The 18,494-nt window shown below is 38.4% G+C and overlaps 1 protein-coding gene across 1 annotated transcript in view; it reads right to left on the bottom strand.

Moving 5' to 3' along the window:
- GNAT3 (guanine nucleotide binding protein, alpha transducing 3) overlaps positions 1-18,107 on the bottom strand; it is a 25,044-nt gene extending 6,937 nt beyond the window's left edge. Inside the window, exons 1-4 of the mRNA XM_010149056.1 lie at positions 17,594-18,107; positions 10,986-11,028; positions 6,379-6,520; positions 2,789-2,946 (exon numbers count right to left, since the gene is read on the bottom strand). Of these exons, the coding sequence (XP_010147358.1) occupies positions 2,789-2,946; positions 6,379-6,520; positions 10,986-11,028; positions 17,594-17,711 (461 nt within the window). The 5' untranslated portion in view covers positions 17,712-18,107. The remainder of the gene's footprint in view (positions 1-2,788; positions 2,947-6,378; positions 6,521-10,985; positions 11,029-17,593) is intronic.
- Positions 18,108-18,494: the final 387 nt, after the last annotated feature.

Raw genomic sequence — 18,494 nt, 5'->3', positions numbered from 1 at the left:
GAATTCTGCTGCTCAAGTTAACCAGAAAACTGCCAAAACAAACCTCACAGCTCACCATCCTTGTCTGAAATCTTTAATTCCCTTCTAAGAAATAAAATAAAGTAGAATAAAATAAAATAAAAAGAAACTAAATTAAATTAAATTTTAAAAAGCTAGAATCTTCTATGTTGAGACTTTTAAGTAGTGATTTGGAATGGGGTTTTCATATTTTAAGAATAGACTGAATCCACTCAGCAAGGAGTGCTGAAGTTGATCTGAGTAATTCAGTGCTTGAACATTATTTCAGTCCAGGAAACGCTATACTTAAAAAAAAATTTGCAATATAGCTCTTGTTCTCTGAGTAGGGCCTGAGGCAGACTCAGCTCACCTCTGTGGGAGGCAGAAACCAAAGACATTTTGCAACTTATAAAGCATGTAAGCACTAAAATAAACACTTCTATATAAGGTTCCTTATAAAGCTCTGATAGTTCTTAGTCACAAATACTTAAATTCAATTCAAGACAGCCAATTTTCATTGCATGAAAAATTAAACTAAGCTAATTGTCTAGTTAATGGAGCAAGAGAGGCATCTTCAGATTCTTCATAGGGCTGTAGTTAGCTTCCAGTGGGCCACTCTCAAGGCTGGCTCTCCACTAGCAAAAGAGGGAACAAAGACTAGTAGGTTGGTCTAAATGCCTGATCTTTCCTTGGCTTAAGTGACATGAATCCTCCCTGAGGGGTGAATGATGGAGCCAGTAAGAAGCACCATGTACTATTGGTAGTTACACAATGACATTTAAGGTCATGATTTATAATCCTGATTAGCCCCTTCTTTACCCATCACTATCTTAAAGCAAAATTAATTCCAGGTGAGTCTAAGAAAGAAATTGTAGTCAAATTTGATTTTCCATTATTCAGAAGTTCTCATTGTTTTGATTAAAACACACGGAGGAAAGGCAGTGATCAGACTTCATTAGCATGAATTAATAATGGAAAGACTCAGAGAAGATAACCTGAGAAAGTCAGAGTTTGCACAGCATAAATCAATACTCTGTAGGAGCTGATTCACAGGAGCTGAGAAGCTCCTTGAAGGGACTTGGTTTTAAAAGAAATTGAAATGTAGCATTAGATGTTTGATTGACTCCATGTGGTTTTGAACTGATCATTAGAAGCTCAGCAGCAAGGGCAAAAATGAAGTTGATTTTAATGGTTCAGAGTCAAAGGCTAGGTTTTCAGAAGGATCAGGTACTGAAAGATGAAGACAAAGGATTTTTGGAAGTGTTCAATCACATGAAAAACATATCACTGTTGTTTTTAAAGTAACTCTGGCAATAAAAAAATTACCATTAGCTCCTCTGTAGTCTGTGCTAGCTCCCTTAAATCCTGGACCCTATTGCAGGTTAAAACATGACACTATTCTATCTTCTTTTTAGGCAACAAATTCTAATCTGCCAAGCATAATGTACACACTACAATATCAGTACACAGGTAACATTTTTTTTCCCTGCATTAGCTTTTTTATTGTTGTTAGATTTTTCCTTTTTTTTATTTCAAGAAGTGTTTTTCCTTATAATTATGACGACTGACCCGTTACGGGCTTTTAGTGCTGGGAATTGCAGTGTGGCCTATCAGATAGGATATGTAGGAAACCAAGGATTGGTCTGCCCTGTTCCTATAGAAATACCAGGCTGCCACAAAATACTACCAAATCAGGCACAATCAACGCAGGCAATATTTTCTTTGTTTGAGTATCTTGCAGAAAGGTCTTAATTCTTGGTTTGAAGATATAAAGAGATGAAGAATTTTTAATATTTTCGTGTATATCCCTTCTGCTATCTACAAGTAGTGAGCTATCCTTGCCTTCAGTTTGCCTGGCTCCTGGCCCAGTCCCTGACCATGCCTTTCCCTGCTGAGCAGAGAGGACACCCACCACCCCGTGAGGTTTCCCTCTGCAGGTGCCCTCAGCCAGCAGGAGGGGCTGCAGGAGCAGGGAAACCTGCAGCAGCAGCTCTTGGTAGGCGGACCTCAGCTGGAGCAACCCTCTGTCCCAGGTCTGGAGTCAGACTCTAGGAAAACTCCAACCAGGTGACAACTCCTTTCTGGATCTTGGATGACCTTAGGGAGAAAACAGCAGAGCAGGACTACTCTAGCCCCCAAGAACAGCTATAGAAGCAGCCAAACCAGGGACTCCTGATATGTCCAAGCTTATTGACTGTGTCTAAGCTAGGAAATGTACCCTGGCTGAATGCTGACCCTTCGTGGAGTTGGAGCTGAGCAGCCCTCATCGCATGCTTATGTGCCTGACACCTCCCAGGCTGCAGAAAGGGGACCCTGGGCTGTCAGGTTGGAGAGTGGCTGCAGCACCACAGGCCAAGACCAGCTGGGTGCTGAGATGATAATGGCCCAGGGAATCCCGTCCATACAGCCAGATTAGATGAAACTTCTTATAGTTTTTTCTTATATTGAGCAGCTTCAAATGTATGCATTCAAAGTACACATCTAGGTAAAACCTAAGCTGCTTCAGTTCACCTTTTCCCTCATTTTGTCAATCAGAGTTATCTAGAGAAAGAATAGATGACTTTTTTTTTTTGTTTACAGTTTAAACAATCTCACAAAAATAAATTGTTCCTTGTTTTCATGTTTCCTTTGGTTAAACATTTCTAATATAAACATTATCAAAAACCTCATTCTTTTCCAGGTTAATGAGCAATGGTTTTCATCAGCTAGTCTGCACATGAGGAAGGGTTCTTGCTGCAAGCCTCCCTACAAGATAGCCAGTTGCTCAGCACCTGCAGCTCGTGTCACCTACTAGGCTGCTGAGTCATTGAGCTGGTACTCCGCTGCCCTCGCGAAGCAGGCCTGGGTCCCGCCGTCACTCCACAACTGTTTGATGAGTTCAGCCAATTCAGAAGACATGTTGCCATCCTCCAGAGTTGTTGCCATGGCACATAGCTTCCTTTCATCTTCCTAAAGAGAAATTTCAGTAAATATTGTGCAAGCGCAGTGTGTCCTTCCACGTCTTGAAGATGTGCTTGGCTTACAGTAAGTTGCAGGGGCAAAATTTCTCATTTTCACTGCTTTTTTCCAGGTAGCTGTACTTGCATGTGCATGTAAGCATCCTTTTACAAGCTCACTTCCTTTTAGTTAGTGCCAAAGTTAGACTTAAATCGTGATACATGGTTTTCTTCTGTTTGTTATTTTGCTTTGTTCATACAAGGGCTCAGTTTCATCTTACCAAAGGTGTTCACAAAAGGTGCAACTTGTAAGGAAGACTTATTGCAAGAGGGAGTAGTAAGGTATCATAAACTTATATAAAAAGGATATTTAAAGCATAAGAATATTGTGACTATATCAAAGCAGAAATATATAGCTAAATATACTTTTGAATGTGTTTGGAAGGAAAAATTTCTAGCTTCAGGCCACAGTGAGAAATGTGGCAAAATGAATACTAGTGAATGCATTTCCCATGTGATTTTTTTATTTGGGGAAGAAGAAACTTAAAACTGAATAAAATCCTAAATATTTTAAATATATTATTCTGTAATGTCTTCCTTTTGTAGTCAACCCAGGAAGACTTCAAGTAAGCTATTGCATTAAAAAAAGAATTCTTTTCAGATGTTAACAGCTTAGGAATGTACTGTAAATAAAGAACACGATTAAAATAGGGTCATTTGATACACTGTCACAGCAGTGGCTAATTATAGAATGTAATTCCTTCCTAGCTGTATAAGTTGACAACTGATGTGACTGGTAGTCAATAGTTGCAGGAGTATAAATTGATTCTGAGAGACACCATTTTGGAAGGGAGTATGTTTTATTCAAAAATAGAGAGCTTCTTCACAATAATTTGTAACAAATTTATTTTAGGAATGTATTATATGTTTCAATAGAAATTGTAGTTTACGGAAACTTTGTAAGAGTCAGAGACTGACCAAAAACACTGCGGGTTTTCTAAAATATTGGAGAAATTGAGTTAGTATGGAGAAAAAGAAAATGAAAAGGGGGAAATAACCACTGGAGAATTGCCTTCATTTGAAAGAAGGAGGACAGCCATACAGTTGCCCTTCTACTTTGAACAACAACGTCTCTATTTACACCCCCACCCTCTCGCTCAGTGCCGGGATCAGCAGAACTGAGTCATGTGTGCTCTTAATTTGTCTCCAGGGTTGCTCTGCAGGGCACACACTTGTTCAGCTCCAAGATAAGAGCTGGAATGTTCTATCCTTCAAGATATCACATATCATTTAATGATTATAACTAGCCTTCTCAGTGTTGGATTTGTTGGTTGACTAGCCTACAACAAGAAGCCTTGAGCTCAGAACTTCCAGGTGTACGGTAAATGTTCATTGATTATTATGCAGAAGTTGGCAACTGTGATCTTTAATGCTTGCATAAAAAAGGAATGTAGCAGCAGATTGAGTTTATCATAAACCTGAGTTATATAATGTTTTGTTTCTCTGGCATTTAGACAGACTTCAGATAATTTTCATATTAAAAATAGATTGCAATGGTGTTTTAGGAAGAAAAAAATACCTCTATCCCTAGAACAGTTGTTTTTCAAAATTGTGTGCTGAGGCCCTTTCAGGACCCCTAAGAGGTATTTACAGGCAGTCCTGGAACCTGGATAACCCCATTGCTTTCAGGCCCAAGATAAGCCCAGTTGTTGGACTAGATGACTTTAAGCAGCTAAATGTGGACCAGAACACAGCAAGAACAAAGTCCAGCTGAAATCAAAGCTTATATCAAAACATCTCAAGTTTATAAATATCTTATGATTTCACAGAAAATGTAAGCTAAGTTTGTTTCTGGAAGAAAGGACACTGTTTAGTGGTGAGTCAACTAAATGGGACCAGAATTTCTATTTTCTTTAAAACTCACATTCAGGTTGCTGGTTCTGGAGGAAAAGAAGGCAGACACTGCAGATATTTCATACAGGTGTATTCAGCTGTATTCATAGAGGCCTATTCTGCCAATGATTGTGAGAGTGTGCTTACTGTGCTATAAATGATAAACTTAACAAAAGCTCTATTTTCTGCATTTGGCTATTTATAATGCTAAGAAATGAACTGGGCTATTTAACAAAAGTTCTCAATTCCCACTTCCCCAGGCTATGAAATCCCTTGAAAATAATGTCTATTAAGCTGGCATAGATGATAGACAGTGAGTGAGCAGGTATAAACGTCTCAGAAAGTTTGGCAGGGCTGAGAAAAGATGCAGAAGTATCAGGGCACAGGCAGAAGATTTGCCATTTGCAGATGGCAAACAGAGTCTGGACTACATCTTGGATATTAGAGGCTGAGCAAGGACCCCTGTTGCTGGGTGCTGCAAGGTTCAGCTGTCTTAGGCCATGTAGACTGGTAGTTGGGTCCTTATGCAGTACACGTCTATAACATTTGAGAAGATAGGCCACGTTGCAGCACATTCACATGGGAATATTATCTGTGTGCTGCTTTGGGGCATTTCAGTGACTTTCATTCATGGACCCTTAAAAGAATACAGGAAGAAAACATTTTGTTTCTCTTATGTCAAAAGACGGTATGGGCTTTAATAACCTCTGAAGCATTTGTTTATCATTTTTTAGGTCAAAGTACCACGTCATTGTAATGAAATGTAGACTTCTGGAACAAAAACAGCTCTTTCAGATAAGCAGATGTAATTCCCTCTAAGATAAACCTCTAGGGAATAGGCAGAATTCGACAAAACTGGAACCAGCTGATAATCCGACAGGCCTTTGAGAAATTCTCAGGAAGGTCTGAATTACAAGCAATCAACTAAATCATTACACTGCAAAGAAAAGTATGTGTTTTTCCTTTACTTCAGATCCTGAAAATGCAGTGTGATCACCAGAAGATAGCAGATCTTATTGTGGCTTTTTCTCTAAGCACATGTGCATAGAATTGCTAATCGTGTCAGGAAGGTCAGACTACAAGTTCTCTGTGGTGCCAATGTGCCAGTGCTGCATCCATGCAAAGGGGAGGTTTCTGCTCCAGGAGCAATGACAAACTGAAATATTCCCAATGTGTCTAGATGACCCTTTCTTACATGGCTGAGCACCAAGTTTTGTTCATAAAAGGGCAACATTTGTTATATTTCCCAACAGCAATAAATGACTAAGCAGCTAAGAAGAGGTTCTATTTTTTTTCTTTCGTATGTCTTTGCAAGATGAACATTTTTTTTAATAACAAGCAAAATGGTAGTTTATGCAAAGGTTAGATCTCAGGCATCAGTCCTGACAAAATGAAAATGAGGAAGGACATCTTGACATGTATATAACTCAAGCAGTACTTAGTTTCCACTATCATAAAGCAAATACTGAACTCTGTTCTACTAGTATCTACTATTACATAACAAAAAAATTGTATTCTAATGCCTATTCAGGTGAAAGGGCATAATACTCACAATTCTAGCTGGGTTTTCATAACTGATTCCTAACTTCGTCATTGCTTTCACAATAGAGAGGATAGACTGCACTGTGTTGCTGTAAATGACAGGTCTGAACTCCATGCGTTCCTGGTAGGTGAATCCATCTTTATGGATGATCCTGGTGCAAAAATAGAAAATAAAACGTTTATGGGATGCATTAAAAGGAAGTTGTGGAAACGTGGATCGGATGCTTTTGTGGACAATGTGAGAGAGGACTGAATCCATCTTGGAAAAGCAGATCAATGTTTGATCTGCCTCTTCTGCTGGAAGAGGTTAACACCAGCTTCTGCAGCTTTATGAGGTTAAATTTATGAGGTTAGGTTTTGACGCCTCAGTCTGATTGAATAGGTATTGTTTCTTTGCCTTGTGGGTCAGTATAAGATAACATAAGGATCCAGAGCAAGACCCAGACTCATACCTGTGGATACAGGACAAGTTGCACAGCTATCCTAACAAGTTAGTTAGTCTTGGGGTCTCACATTGCTTGTTTATTCATTCTCATTTTTAACTTGAACATTCCCTAGAGTATAAGATTGTTGTAAAAATTGTTGTACACTGTGAGGTACTTCCTCAAGAAAACAAACAAGCAAACAAAAACAATATTTCTTTGTACATCAGTTACAATTTCTACCTATTGAAAGGTGCTACACTTATTATCAACGGGCTTTGGGGACATACATATTGCTCCAGAGGATTTGCCTCATATTCCAGAGGACAAAGAACCTTAGGAGTCAAATTCAATTAATCTAATTTGGAAAAAGGAATTGGAATTTCATAATCCTCTCTGACTGGAGATTAGCATGTGGTTAAAGTTCTCCAAGGTCAGTGTACAGATTTTGTCATGGCTCAGAGACATCTTTTTCCATGAGTTGTGAACAAGGGTGAAAACTTCACCCATTTTGGTGTAGCATACCCTCAATGAACAGACAGCAAACTGCTTTGGCTGCTACTGGGACTAAGACTGTTCTTTCTCACCTCAGTTGTTCAGAGATGAAGGCCAGGTTATTAATAAATAATTTCTGGGTTTGTGGTTTTTTTGTTTGTTTTTTTTTTTTTTAACCAACCCCACTCTTGCCAGAGATGCAATCTGGACAGAGGTATACAAGCAGAAAAGTGTGATGTGAAAGGATGTGACAGGTTAGCCCAGAGTGAGTAGAGGTGTGTATCTTGGGGAGATTTTCCTTCAAGCGAAGTCAGCCCTGTCAGAAAATAGTTCACTCACACAGAGACACGCAAAAACAACATCACACTTTAATGTGCAGGAATCTTAACATCTCTCTGACTTAGGGACATCAGAAAAGTCAAAAGTTGCCTTCCTGTATCTGTAGGAATAGCATCTGCAGGAAAACCAGAGGTATCTCTAAATGTTTCCCCAATCACTTCCAGACCAGGCAAATCTATGAAGTCTGTTTTGAAGCTCTGTTTTTTTTGAATGCTGTTTCCAGCCTGAACTCAAATGAATTTGCAAGATTCAAAGGAATCCTCTTGAACCTGGGAGAAATAAAAGGGAGAGCTGTGTTATTCAGTCTGGTGTACTAGTGAACCTTTTCTTGAAATATCCATGTATCCTGTGTCAACACAGTGATTTGAATGAAATAATAAGAATTGTTCAGAGGGGAGGGAGGCTTATTCACTTGGCAGAGTCTAATGCAGCTCCGTGATAGTGCACTGGATAGTCTGGATTGCTGCTTGGGCAACACAGGACATTAAGAGATGTCCTGTATGTGAAGCCCCACGGATCCCAGAGCTCCCTGCTGGTGTAGGTGTTCTCCGCTAGTGGGTCAGAGCACCTTCAACAAGACGTAATTTCAGCTGCCATCAGTGTTGAACCTTGCAGTGGTACTTGGGCATATTCTTCTCACTCTTATCCTCGCTACCTGTGAAAGCAGCTGCTTTTCTGTAAGTAATGGAAAGTGGTATATAAATCTCAAACCCCATGAAGTGCATGGAATTGGTTTAACTAATTTGTGTGTCTCACAGCAGTGGCCATAACAGGATTTCTGCGGAGGATGGGTCCTTTGCCTGTGGCTGCAAAAATCTAGGAAGAGAGAGGGAGAGCCTCTTACACAGTCCACGAATGACTATTTTATATTTTCATGTTTTCCCTTTGAAGAACAAAGGAAGGAAGAAAATACAAGATTCTGAAATAAAATTAGATTCTGTAATTACAGAGAGAAAACTTGCTTTTGCTTGAAGGCTTTTTTTTTTTTCTTTAATAATATATTTATGTCCTCTGGCTAAAGGTATGTTAGCCAGCCTGTTAAATCAGTAGTGAATTTTGCTGCTTTTATTAAAGATCTCTCATTCTTAAGGAAGGATTGTAAAACAGGCTGACATCTTGTATGGCTGGAAGGATCGTTTTAGCAAATGGAATATTTTCTTCTCTGATCATCCTTGAAAAAATGAACAGCCTTTAAAAAATAAATGCATAATGCTGACGACATGAGATGTTAGGCTATCAGTCATGATATATAAATTATGTTTCTGTTGGAGGAAAAAGGTTATTCTCATGGTTTTTTTTTCATGCAAGGGCTTCTCACCAGTTAGGTAGAGTTGATTCAAACTCAACAGGCATGATGAGTTACCAAATATTTTGTTTCCTGCTTTTCCTTCACTGAATTATTTATAATGGTTTTGTCCTGCTAACTTAGGGCATGGCATAGAAATATTCAATGTGGTTTAAAGAAGTTAGACCATGCACTGGAAATGATCTAGTAGAAATCACAGAGCTCCAGAGAAGCTTTTATTTTTTTTTTTTCCTTTTTAGTTATCCCTCACAACTATCCTAGCCTTTTTAGGGCCTTACAACATATCTGTGTTTTGAGCACCAGTACATATTGTGCAAAGCTCAGTGGAAACATTCAACTTGTATACAAATATTCAGTCTGGAAAGAATGAGGTTTATGAATTAGAAATTTATATTAATAGGAGTAAAATTACCCTCATTATGGTGGAAAAGTATATTTTCTGCAAAATTAGTTTTTTATAAATAGATACCAGTTTTCTTTAGAAAATGTTATGCTTCACTGGAAAAAAAAAAAAAGTGGGGTTTTTTCACTGAAAAATTTCCTCTTTTTTAAAAAAAGTACTTTGTTGTGACAGAAAGATGACATTTTATATGAAAAAAATATTATTTTAAAGAACAGTATTCTTGTAAAATTATTCATATTTGTGATCAGGTTTACAGCTCATAAATGCACAGGGCTTTACAGATAACTCTCAGCTTTGCAGTTTTATGCCCCCTCCTTTCCTTGATGCTGTTAAGAGTCATCTATCTTCTTAAAGTTTTCAGTTCAGATTAACATCTTTAATTTACTTGGGGAAGCTTCCAGCACAATAGATTTCAATGGTTTGCTGAATAGGGAGGGTCTCCTGGTTGGAATTCCAAACCGAAAGAAAAGCATCCACCATTTAACCAGAACAAAAATGTTAGGAAAGTATTTGATGGATGGTTCTGACTTTGTCTTATTACAGAATGATCTTAAATAGTTGAAAATTGCTATTGTGACATAATATTTTTTACTTCAGTTTTTAAAATGCATTGGCAAAGATACGACATAGTTAGAAGCACTTAAATTCAGAATAATATTACTGATTTTGTAAAATAATCTTCTTGTTTTTTACACAGGAAGAGGTTGGTGCTTACGAAGTTGGGCCATGTCTAAATAGTTACAATGTCTGTGTAATTTCTTTTTGTGTTTGGGCAGCTCTAGGAGGAAGCCCTGGACACAGCCTATGAAAATAAAGCTAGAAACAACAGCAATATTTTATGAGGTTACACAGGGCAAGAGGGTTTTTTTTCTGTTTTTTTTTTTTTTCTTTTCAATAGGGACCATTTTTAGTTTGAATAAAGGGAGATGATTCACATACAATCATAGAATGGTTTGGGGTGGAAGAGACTTTAAAGATCATCCTGTTCCAATCCCCCTGCCATGGGCAGGGACACCTTCCACTAGACCAGGTTGCTCCAAGCCTCATCCAGCCTGGCCTTGAAGACATCCAGGGATGGGGCATCCACGTATGTAATTAAACTGTGGAACTCTTTGACATGGAATATTGTGGATGTTATTAGTTTTCATTGGTTCAAGAAAGGTTCAGGAGAAACATAGCATGAATTAATTGAGGGCTACTAAACACGATGATACTGTCTCTGGTTCAGGATGGTGCCTGACTCAGAGATCATCAGGTATCAGGGTATGCAGCACAAGTGGTACTGTGTGTGTGCTTGTCTGGTCTGATGGTCTTCTGGGAACATCCCTCTTTAGCTACTGCAGAAGGTGGGATACTAGGCTCTCTCACACATTCATGTTCTCACTGTAACTCCTACCAAAGCCAATGAAGCTTCCCTCGTCTTCAGTAAGGAGCGGGGCTAGTGCACGATATGGTCAGATTTGATTACCAATCCAGCTGTGTGTCTTAGTCACTTTGTGTTTGTCTTTGTGTGACTGAATGAGAACTTGATTTGAATGATGTTTCTTTGCATTTTATTCAAATACCATAAATATTGTAATAAGACATTAGCTAGATAGCTTATACTACAAATAACCAAATTCAACAACTGATTTGAATATTCATATACCTACTTCATTTGCTTTACAATAGTGCTCTTTCCCGACTCTCCAGCACCTGCAGAAGGAGAATGTTGAGAAAATGTGATTGATAGATGAATAAGTAGCAAGTATTAATATAACTCTCTGGAACACACAATTATTTATCTACATATATCATACAGATATTTATGATGTTTGAGATTCCCATTGTACTAACTATAACCCTCTCCAGTGTCCATCCAGGCTTAAAAAAAAATGAAATCTTGGTAAAAGTATTAATTCTGAAAAGGAAAGGAAAAATTGAAAAGAAAGGAAGATTCAGTCAATTAATATAAAAATACAGACTCTTTCATTAGCAAAGAAATAAAATATGGGTCATATTTTGATTTCATCTCTGGCAGATGAACAAACTAAGCTTCTGACAGTGTCCTGTTCATTACATGATTTGTAGCTGCTCATTTAATGTGTATCATGACCTTTTGTAAGCCAAACCAGCCAGTTCCATGCACTTTAGTTGGTCTCTTTGAGTAACGGGAAAAACAGCGAGTGGAGACTTGGATGTGTCTAGCTCATGCTGCAGAGGCGGCCCATGAGCAAACGTCTGGACACCAGTGTTTTGTCAGTTTGTCTGCCCTGTGGTCTTCTGTTAGGAAGTAGCGTGACTGGAAGCGGGAAACCTGCAGAGCCGTGCAACAGATCCCGCTTGGGAATGATTCTGCAGCAAATCCCCATGGCTGGCAGGGAGGTGCAGGCATTTGCTTGCACAGCCAGTTGCAGAACTAGGGCAGGTCAGGTAGGTTTGGTCAGATGATGTACGATTAGCTTCCCCTTCTTATCTCATACGAAGTGAGTAATCGCAATGCAAGCCTTCTCTGTTGGAAATCAGTGCAAGTGACTATCATCTTCTGCCAAGTGAGAGTGGTGAGGCTTGGCAAGAACTGTGAAACCAGAGACACATTTTGAAAGCACCTGAAGAGAGGATTTAATTTTGGCTGTGAATCCATGGGACAGGATTCATCACTGTTTGTCTTTTTGCAGATTGTCATTTACCTCACTGGACAGTGTCAAATATGTTTGACAAAAGAGGAAATTCAGGGCATAGCTATTTTGACTGAGGGCTTCTCGGTGAATGGAACAAGCTGATTACAGACTTTCCAAACAGATTTTGTAAAGCTAATACCATTTAAATGACCATGATTAATTTACTCAAATGAATCACACCAGACAGCGAATCATATGTAAAGCATTTTCAGAAGCCCAGGATGTGAACAGCAGAAAATGCGAGAGAAAATTGAGCCTATGCAAAATGAGCTGATGCTGCCATCTGCCAGAGTTCAGAAAAAACGCAAATTTGCTATAGATCATCTATTTTCCCTTCAATGCCCTTCTGAAGAACTTGGCAAAGGCTTGTCAGCAAGGTGGCATTTGCTACACTCTTTGTAGGGAATAGGGGAGGCTGTTCTGAGAATTCATACATTCACCTCATGGAAAGATGCCAGGAAGCATAGTATAGAAATGAACCTCTCTTCCAGATCTGAAAGGCAAAGTTAAAATCGAGTGGGAGGCATAATTTATGTCTTTTGGGTGCATTTTTCTACCTCTGCTCATCTTTAATTTATGATCCAGTAATGTCTTTATCTAAACAACAGATGTCTCTCAGACTTTGGCTTCACTTCGGAGTATCGTTAGTCGTAGCAGCATTTATACCCCAGGAAATCGGTCTGAAACAATTTACTTTGCACCTGCTTCCTTTCTTCTTCCCCCTCCTGTGCAGCCTGCTCCTCTGGCCAGGGGCCCGGGGTGGGAGAGCAGGGACAGGGCTGCAGCAGCCTTCCGCTTGCAGTAACAGCAGCTAAGTTCATCATGATAGCCCTTACGTGACTGCACGGGGGCCTAAGGAAGCTCGTCTTTAGGAGGCAGTGGAAAGGGCAATTATAATTGAGCCCAGATTTTCTGAATCAAAGATGAGAACTTAGGCCAGACTTCATCCTGGCCTGAAGCTTGGAAACTTTAATTGGCTTTTGAAAAACTCTCTGTCACTGGGAAGATTTATAGCTCGGCCTGACAGGGACCAGTGGTAATATGCCAAAGCCTGTATTTGCATTTCACATATTTAAGATCTTCTAGCTTTTTCAGTTTTATCTTTGATTTCTCTCTCTATTTGGATGCCAAGTTTCTTGAGATGGATAAAGGCACAGAAAATAAAGGCAAAGAAATTTCAGTGCCTGAAAATCTGGCCCTGCTGCTGAGATGGCCCTGCTGCTGAGATGGCCCTGATGCCAGTAAGGCTGATGGATGTTTGCTCCCACATTTCTTCCCAGAGATCACGTTCACCATACCCCAGGCCGTGCCAAATCCACCTTCAGTGAGGTGTTGTACATGCAGCGCTCTGGCAGACTGTAACCTGCCTCTCTTGTTGCTTTGGATATTTCAAACTGCGCCCTGCCACGACCAAAGCCCATTGTGTTTCTGGGCAGGCTGGGGCTGCAGGGGAAGTTCAAGAAGTGCAGTGCGGCATGGCTGCAGGCACCAAGCTGCAAAAAAGCTGCCCCTCAGCACCCTGACATGAATTGCCCCACTGCTCTGGGACTGACTAACCTCTTCCCTGCAGGCCACCAAGGCATATAAGTGGAGCAAAACCAGAGGAAAAACTGGACGCACCATGAAAGCTCGTCAGCATCTCTCACATTCAAAGAACAGAACACAGGGCCTCAGCTGTAACTTGATGTTACTGTTTTTCTAAGCAAAATCTGTTTGATTAGTTGTGGAAACTGGGGAGAGTACAAGCCCCTTTCAAGTTTAACATCTGCTGAGCCATTGAAATAGGTTCTTTTTAACTGTTAAGCTGCTTTTGTGTCTCAGATCAAGAATTATTCTCTCTTCACAGTTATTATTTATGTGGAAGTAAAGGTTTGGTTTAGGAAAGTTTACAGAAGTAAAGGTAAGAAAATGAAAAAAAAAAAATACTTCCTGAATATTATGTTTGAATCCTGTCACAAAATCCACTGACATGGACGTAAACCAACAAAAAGCAGGAAAAGAAAATCTCCAAAATAAAATCAGTAAAGGTTTCATGCTTCTGCCTGATCCTTGTCTGTGCCATTCAGAGCTCTGGAAATTTTATCTTCCTGGTCGCTATACCAAACTCAAAAAACTCTCTCCACGAGAGAAATAAACTAGAGAAAACATCTAAGATCCAACACTCTTGAGGAAATAAGGTCCTTAAATGGTGCCCTGACCGCAAAATAGGAAAATCAGTGTATTCCAATCACAAGGATGATTGTTCCATCTTTGTGCTAAAAGTCTTTGCTTCCAGTGCAGGCGCTAATAACAGGAATTTAAGGCAGGTTCACTAGCTGATCCATTTAACTGGTTTCACATGTCTATACTACAAACTTCTACATTCAGACTACTTATCAGAGACTACATAGTTGGTGGTGAAAAATATTTGCTACTAAACCAAACAAACAGCTTCCTTTTTTGTCACCCTGAAGCAGATGTTTAATTTAGATTGAGTTGTGCCCTAGAAGTGAGTATTTCTCAGTAAAGTGAACTGAGGATGACTAGCTCAAATAAGGGTGAATTTTGTACTGCCGCTGAAAACTCAGGATAATGAGGCCACAGAGTAATACTTTGAAAATAAGTAAGTTCAAAGTTTTAATGATTATTTAAACTGAAGCTAAGTTCTTATTTCTGTAAAACATCACTGTGATCATCAGCTGTTTTGGCCACGTTTCGAATGTGTGCTGTACTTCGCACACAAATAAATTGCAAGCTGGCCTCCTACAAAGTATATAAACCGATTGTGATATGGTAGGCAAGATATGGCCCTGATACAAAGGAAATACAACTTTCATCTTGGAGTTTGTTCCAGACTCATAAAACAATCTGATTTTTTGAAGTATAAACATGTAGAGGCTAGATTTGTGGCCAAGGTTGGGGGGTGGCATGGACTTGACAACATAGGAACACCTAATACAGAGGACTTAATCCTCTTGGCTCCTGGGTATCTTGTGAGGAAGTGGCATGATTTTCCCCCTCCCTCAGTTTATATGGGCAGTTTTGGTGTGCATGTCATATAAACTGTAAATTATCACCTCAACACAGATAATGTGTTTGCCCAGATCATGGAACTTAACATAAAAGAATGTGGTGTCTGTTTTCTGGATATTTTTTTTTTTTTAAGTGACTTATTGGAGAATGCAAAAAGACCAGACTAGATACTAAATAATCCTCTCAAGAAATGGTCAGAATATATATATTTTTAAATATTTTAAGATTTTATGATATACATAACCCATTTTTTTCTGAGTATTCTCTACCCATCTGCCTACTGCAAAAGAAACAATGCTGACATCTGGACTGTAATACAGAGGCAACGTATGGTCTGAATGAACAGAAACCTAGGACTAGGGTAGGACTAGGCTGGTTGGCTTAAATGGAGCTGCCCTTGATTTATGAGGTATAAAATTTTAGTAATTTCTGAGATCACCTCAAAGGTATGAAAAGACAAGAGGTACAGACCTGAACACAGTAGAAAGGCCTACCTGGCCATTTCGCTGGTTGACTATGGAAGGGGCTCTGTGGTGCCCCTTATACACATTGCTTCAGCAGCTGTGATTCCAGGTGTTCCAGAGGCACTTTCAATCTAGCAGTGCAATAGCCTCAAAACAGACTCACATTTCCTTCACCTCTTGCTTTTTTTAAGAATAAGAAAATTCAGGATGTTAAGTCTATAATTCTTTTTTCTCTCTCCAACATGTTTTTTACCAAGTCCTTGGTAAAAGGACAAGTTATTGTTGTAACAGTTCCATAGGAGAAAAAATGTTCCAAAATATTACCCACTGAAAAATTTGAATCTTTATCATGAATGACATGAATAAAACCAGATACTGTATAAATATATTCTAGAATGAAGTCTTCAGCACAGGTATTTCAGATTCTGATGATCTTGTCTCATTAAAAAAACGCTTGTAGAGTTAATGAGATAGAAGTCTTCTTCAAATAGCTTGCAATTAATTTCAAAGTATTTTACTGAAGGTATCTTGAGACTGATACTAATAGTGTTAGAAGAATACTGATTATATATGTTAGGAAATAATTTTAAACTAAAGTCCTTAATACAAAATCTGTGTGTATTTTCTGGGAGGGGTGACTTAGTATGTGTCCTGGTGTAAGACAGCCTCTACTACCACTGCCAAGGCATGAAAGCTGAAAATACATCATCACACTGCTCATCTTGCAAATTCTTCTTTATCTTATAAATTCCTCTTTAGCCTATGAATTCCTCTTAAAGGAGTTCTTACATCTTCCTCATGGATCAGTGTTGGATAAAGTTGGAGACAGGAGGCTGGAATAGATGGACTCTGGTTCTAACTTGATATGACAATTCCTCTTTTAAGAATACATATAAAGTATTGAAAGCTTATGAAAGTTTAAATGGAATTATTATTCTGTTCTTTTTCATTGCAAGGTTGCCTCAGTAGGGGCAACATTTTGTATTAACGTGGCACAGAAAGTCTTTGTATTCTCCACTGGACTGAAAAGCTTTGTGAACCGCAATCTGAATACTGATGGTACATAAAGTGTATCAAACTACTTTCCTGTTATTGTTTGTGAAGCTTGCAGGATTATCCTTTTCAGTTATTTCTTTATTAATAATAATAGATTCTCAACAGGCATAAATAGTCTTTTTGCATAAGATACAAAAGAACAGAGTTAAGCCAATTTACTTTATCTAAGGAATCTAGCTAAGTCTAAAAAAATGTGAGTTTAAAATAAGCATTGCAGTTGCAATGAAGGAAAACCAGAAACATTTCAATAAGCAAAGTCTGGTTTTGTATTCATTTCGAGAAACCAATGTAAACTCTCTTAACCAGCATCGTACATACAAAGAAAAATATTAAGATGGTGGTAGTATTATTGTGCTCTTGGATATTTCTTGTAGACAATGTAGTACCATGATAAAAAAGAGAGAAGAATAAAACCATATCGAGAAAAGAAAAAATGATTTTTCTTTTGCCATTACCCCCTCTGGCTGTTAATAACTTGATGATAGTTTGCATTAGTAGTAGTCTGTGAGAGTATTTATCTGTATTTGTCACGTTTCATTACCTTCTATTCCACTCTCCACAATATCATTTTTATACATAAAAAAAAAAAAAGAAGCCATTTTAAGTGACTTTCTGCTTCTGTAAAAAATGAAATGCAACAGTTTGGAAAATAAACAATATCAATACCTTGTGATATCTGCAAATTGTCTATGTAACTAGTTATCTCAATTTACTGCAAAGGATGCATATAGATCATCCATGAAAGAAAAGAAGTCTGTGCTATGTTCTGTGTAAGCAAGTATCATAACATTTATTCTAACAGTAGCTTCTCATATTTCAAATCTTTTCAAAGAAGTCAGGTTTTATGCTATTTAAAATTGAATACATGCAGTGACATGGCCATTTGCAGCCTGTTCCTTGTAACTTCATGAGTGTCCACTACCAGAAAACATTCTGTGCTTGCATTACAGGATTGTCTTCTTCAAATAAAACAGTGAGAAGTAGGAAATACACTGTACTGAAATGTAATTCCAGAGCAAAATAATCCCCCATTAGAAAAGCATTATGAGCAATTTTTGTTCTATTTACCCAACAGTAGTAGTTTGACTGTCCTGGCTTCCCTCTCTGCATCTGCCTGGAGTTTCTTTTCCAGTTCTCTGGATCTCCTGGCCGACTCCTTGCTCTCAGAACTGGCTCCAGTGCCCATCTTGAGGTGTTAAAAATCCTCTGTGTCTCCAGCTGATTTAATTCTTACCAGACTAGTTGCTTCAATTGTCAAGAAGGACAACAGCCTGTGCTTGAAGAAAATTTAAAAATCCTGTTCAACCTCTATGTTCATCCTTCATATCAAACGGTCCCTCTTCACCTGTCACATGACCTGGAGATGCTATAGTCAAGGATTTATATAGGGACATAAAAACATATTGCTATGATGTCATAGAATTAAAATGATCCATTCAAGAGCAAAACCAAGGTATGGATAGATCTCTGTCTTGTTCAAACAGGTCCAGCTTCACACGTGGCAAAGAAATGTGTAGAATGTCTTGAAACAATAAAATTGGGAAAAAACCTGCTTAAGGAAAATAAATTCAGCTCGTAAATCTTTTACCTTGAAGTAAAAGAAGGTTTATATGTCTTTGAAATATTTGCATAATTTATTTTTCACCTTTCTCAGTGGTCATAGGTCTAAATATATGTATTCATTATTGAAAAATGACAGAATTTACATTTATATTGTTAAGACATATTTTGGATTGAGTTATTAACAGCAAAATGTTTGCTAATTTTTCATATTTTGGCAAGTACATTTATTATCTTGTAATGGTAATGGTTTATTGCAATTTCTAACATATTTGGGATACCTTTGTGCAATCATTCCTTCATGAATGTCATAGTCTTTTCTGTTTTTCTATGATTTTATTAGCAGTTATCAGTCTTAACTGGAAGCACTACACCTTTTTTGTGTAAGAAAGGATACAGGTCTGATTCT

This window comes from Eurypyga helias, unplaced genomic scaffold, assembly GCF_000690775.1.
Source record: "Eurypyga helias isolate BGI_N326 unplaced genomic scaffold, ASM69077v1 scaffold21403, whole genome shotgun sequence".
NCBI lineage: Eukaryota > Metazoa > Chordata > Aves > Eurypygiformes > Eurypygidae > Eurypyga > Eurypyga helias.
The sequence above is the reverse complement of the archived record's forward strand: the minus strand, read 5'-3'. Positions and strand labels throughout refer to the sequence as shown.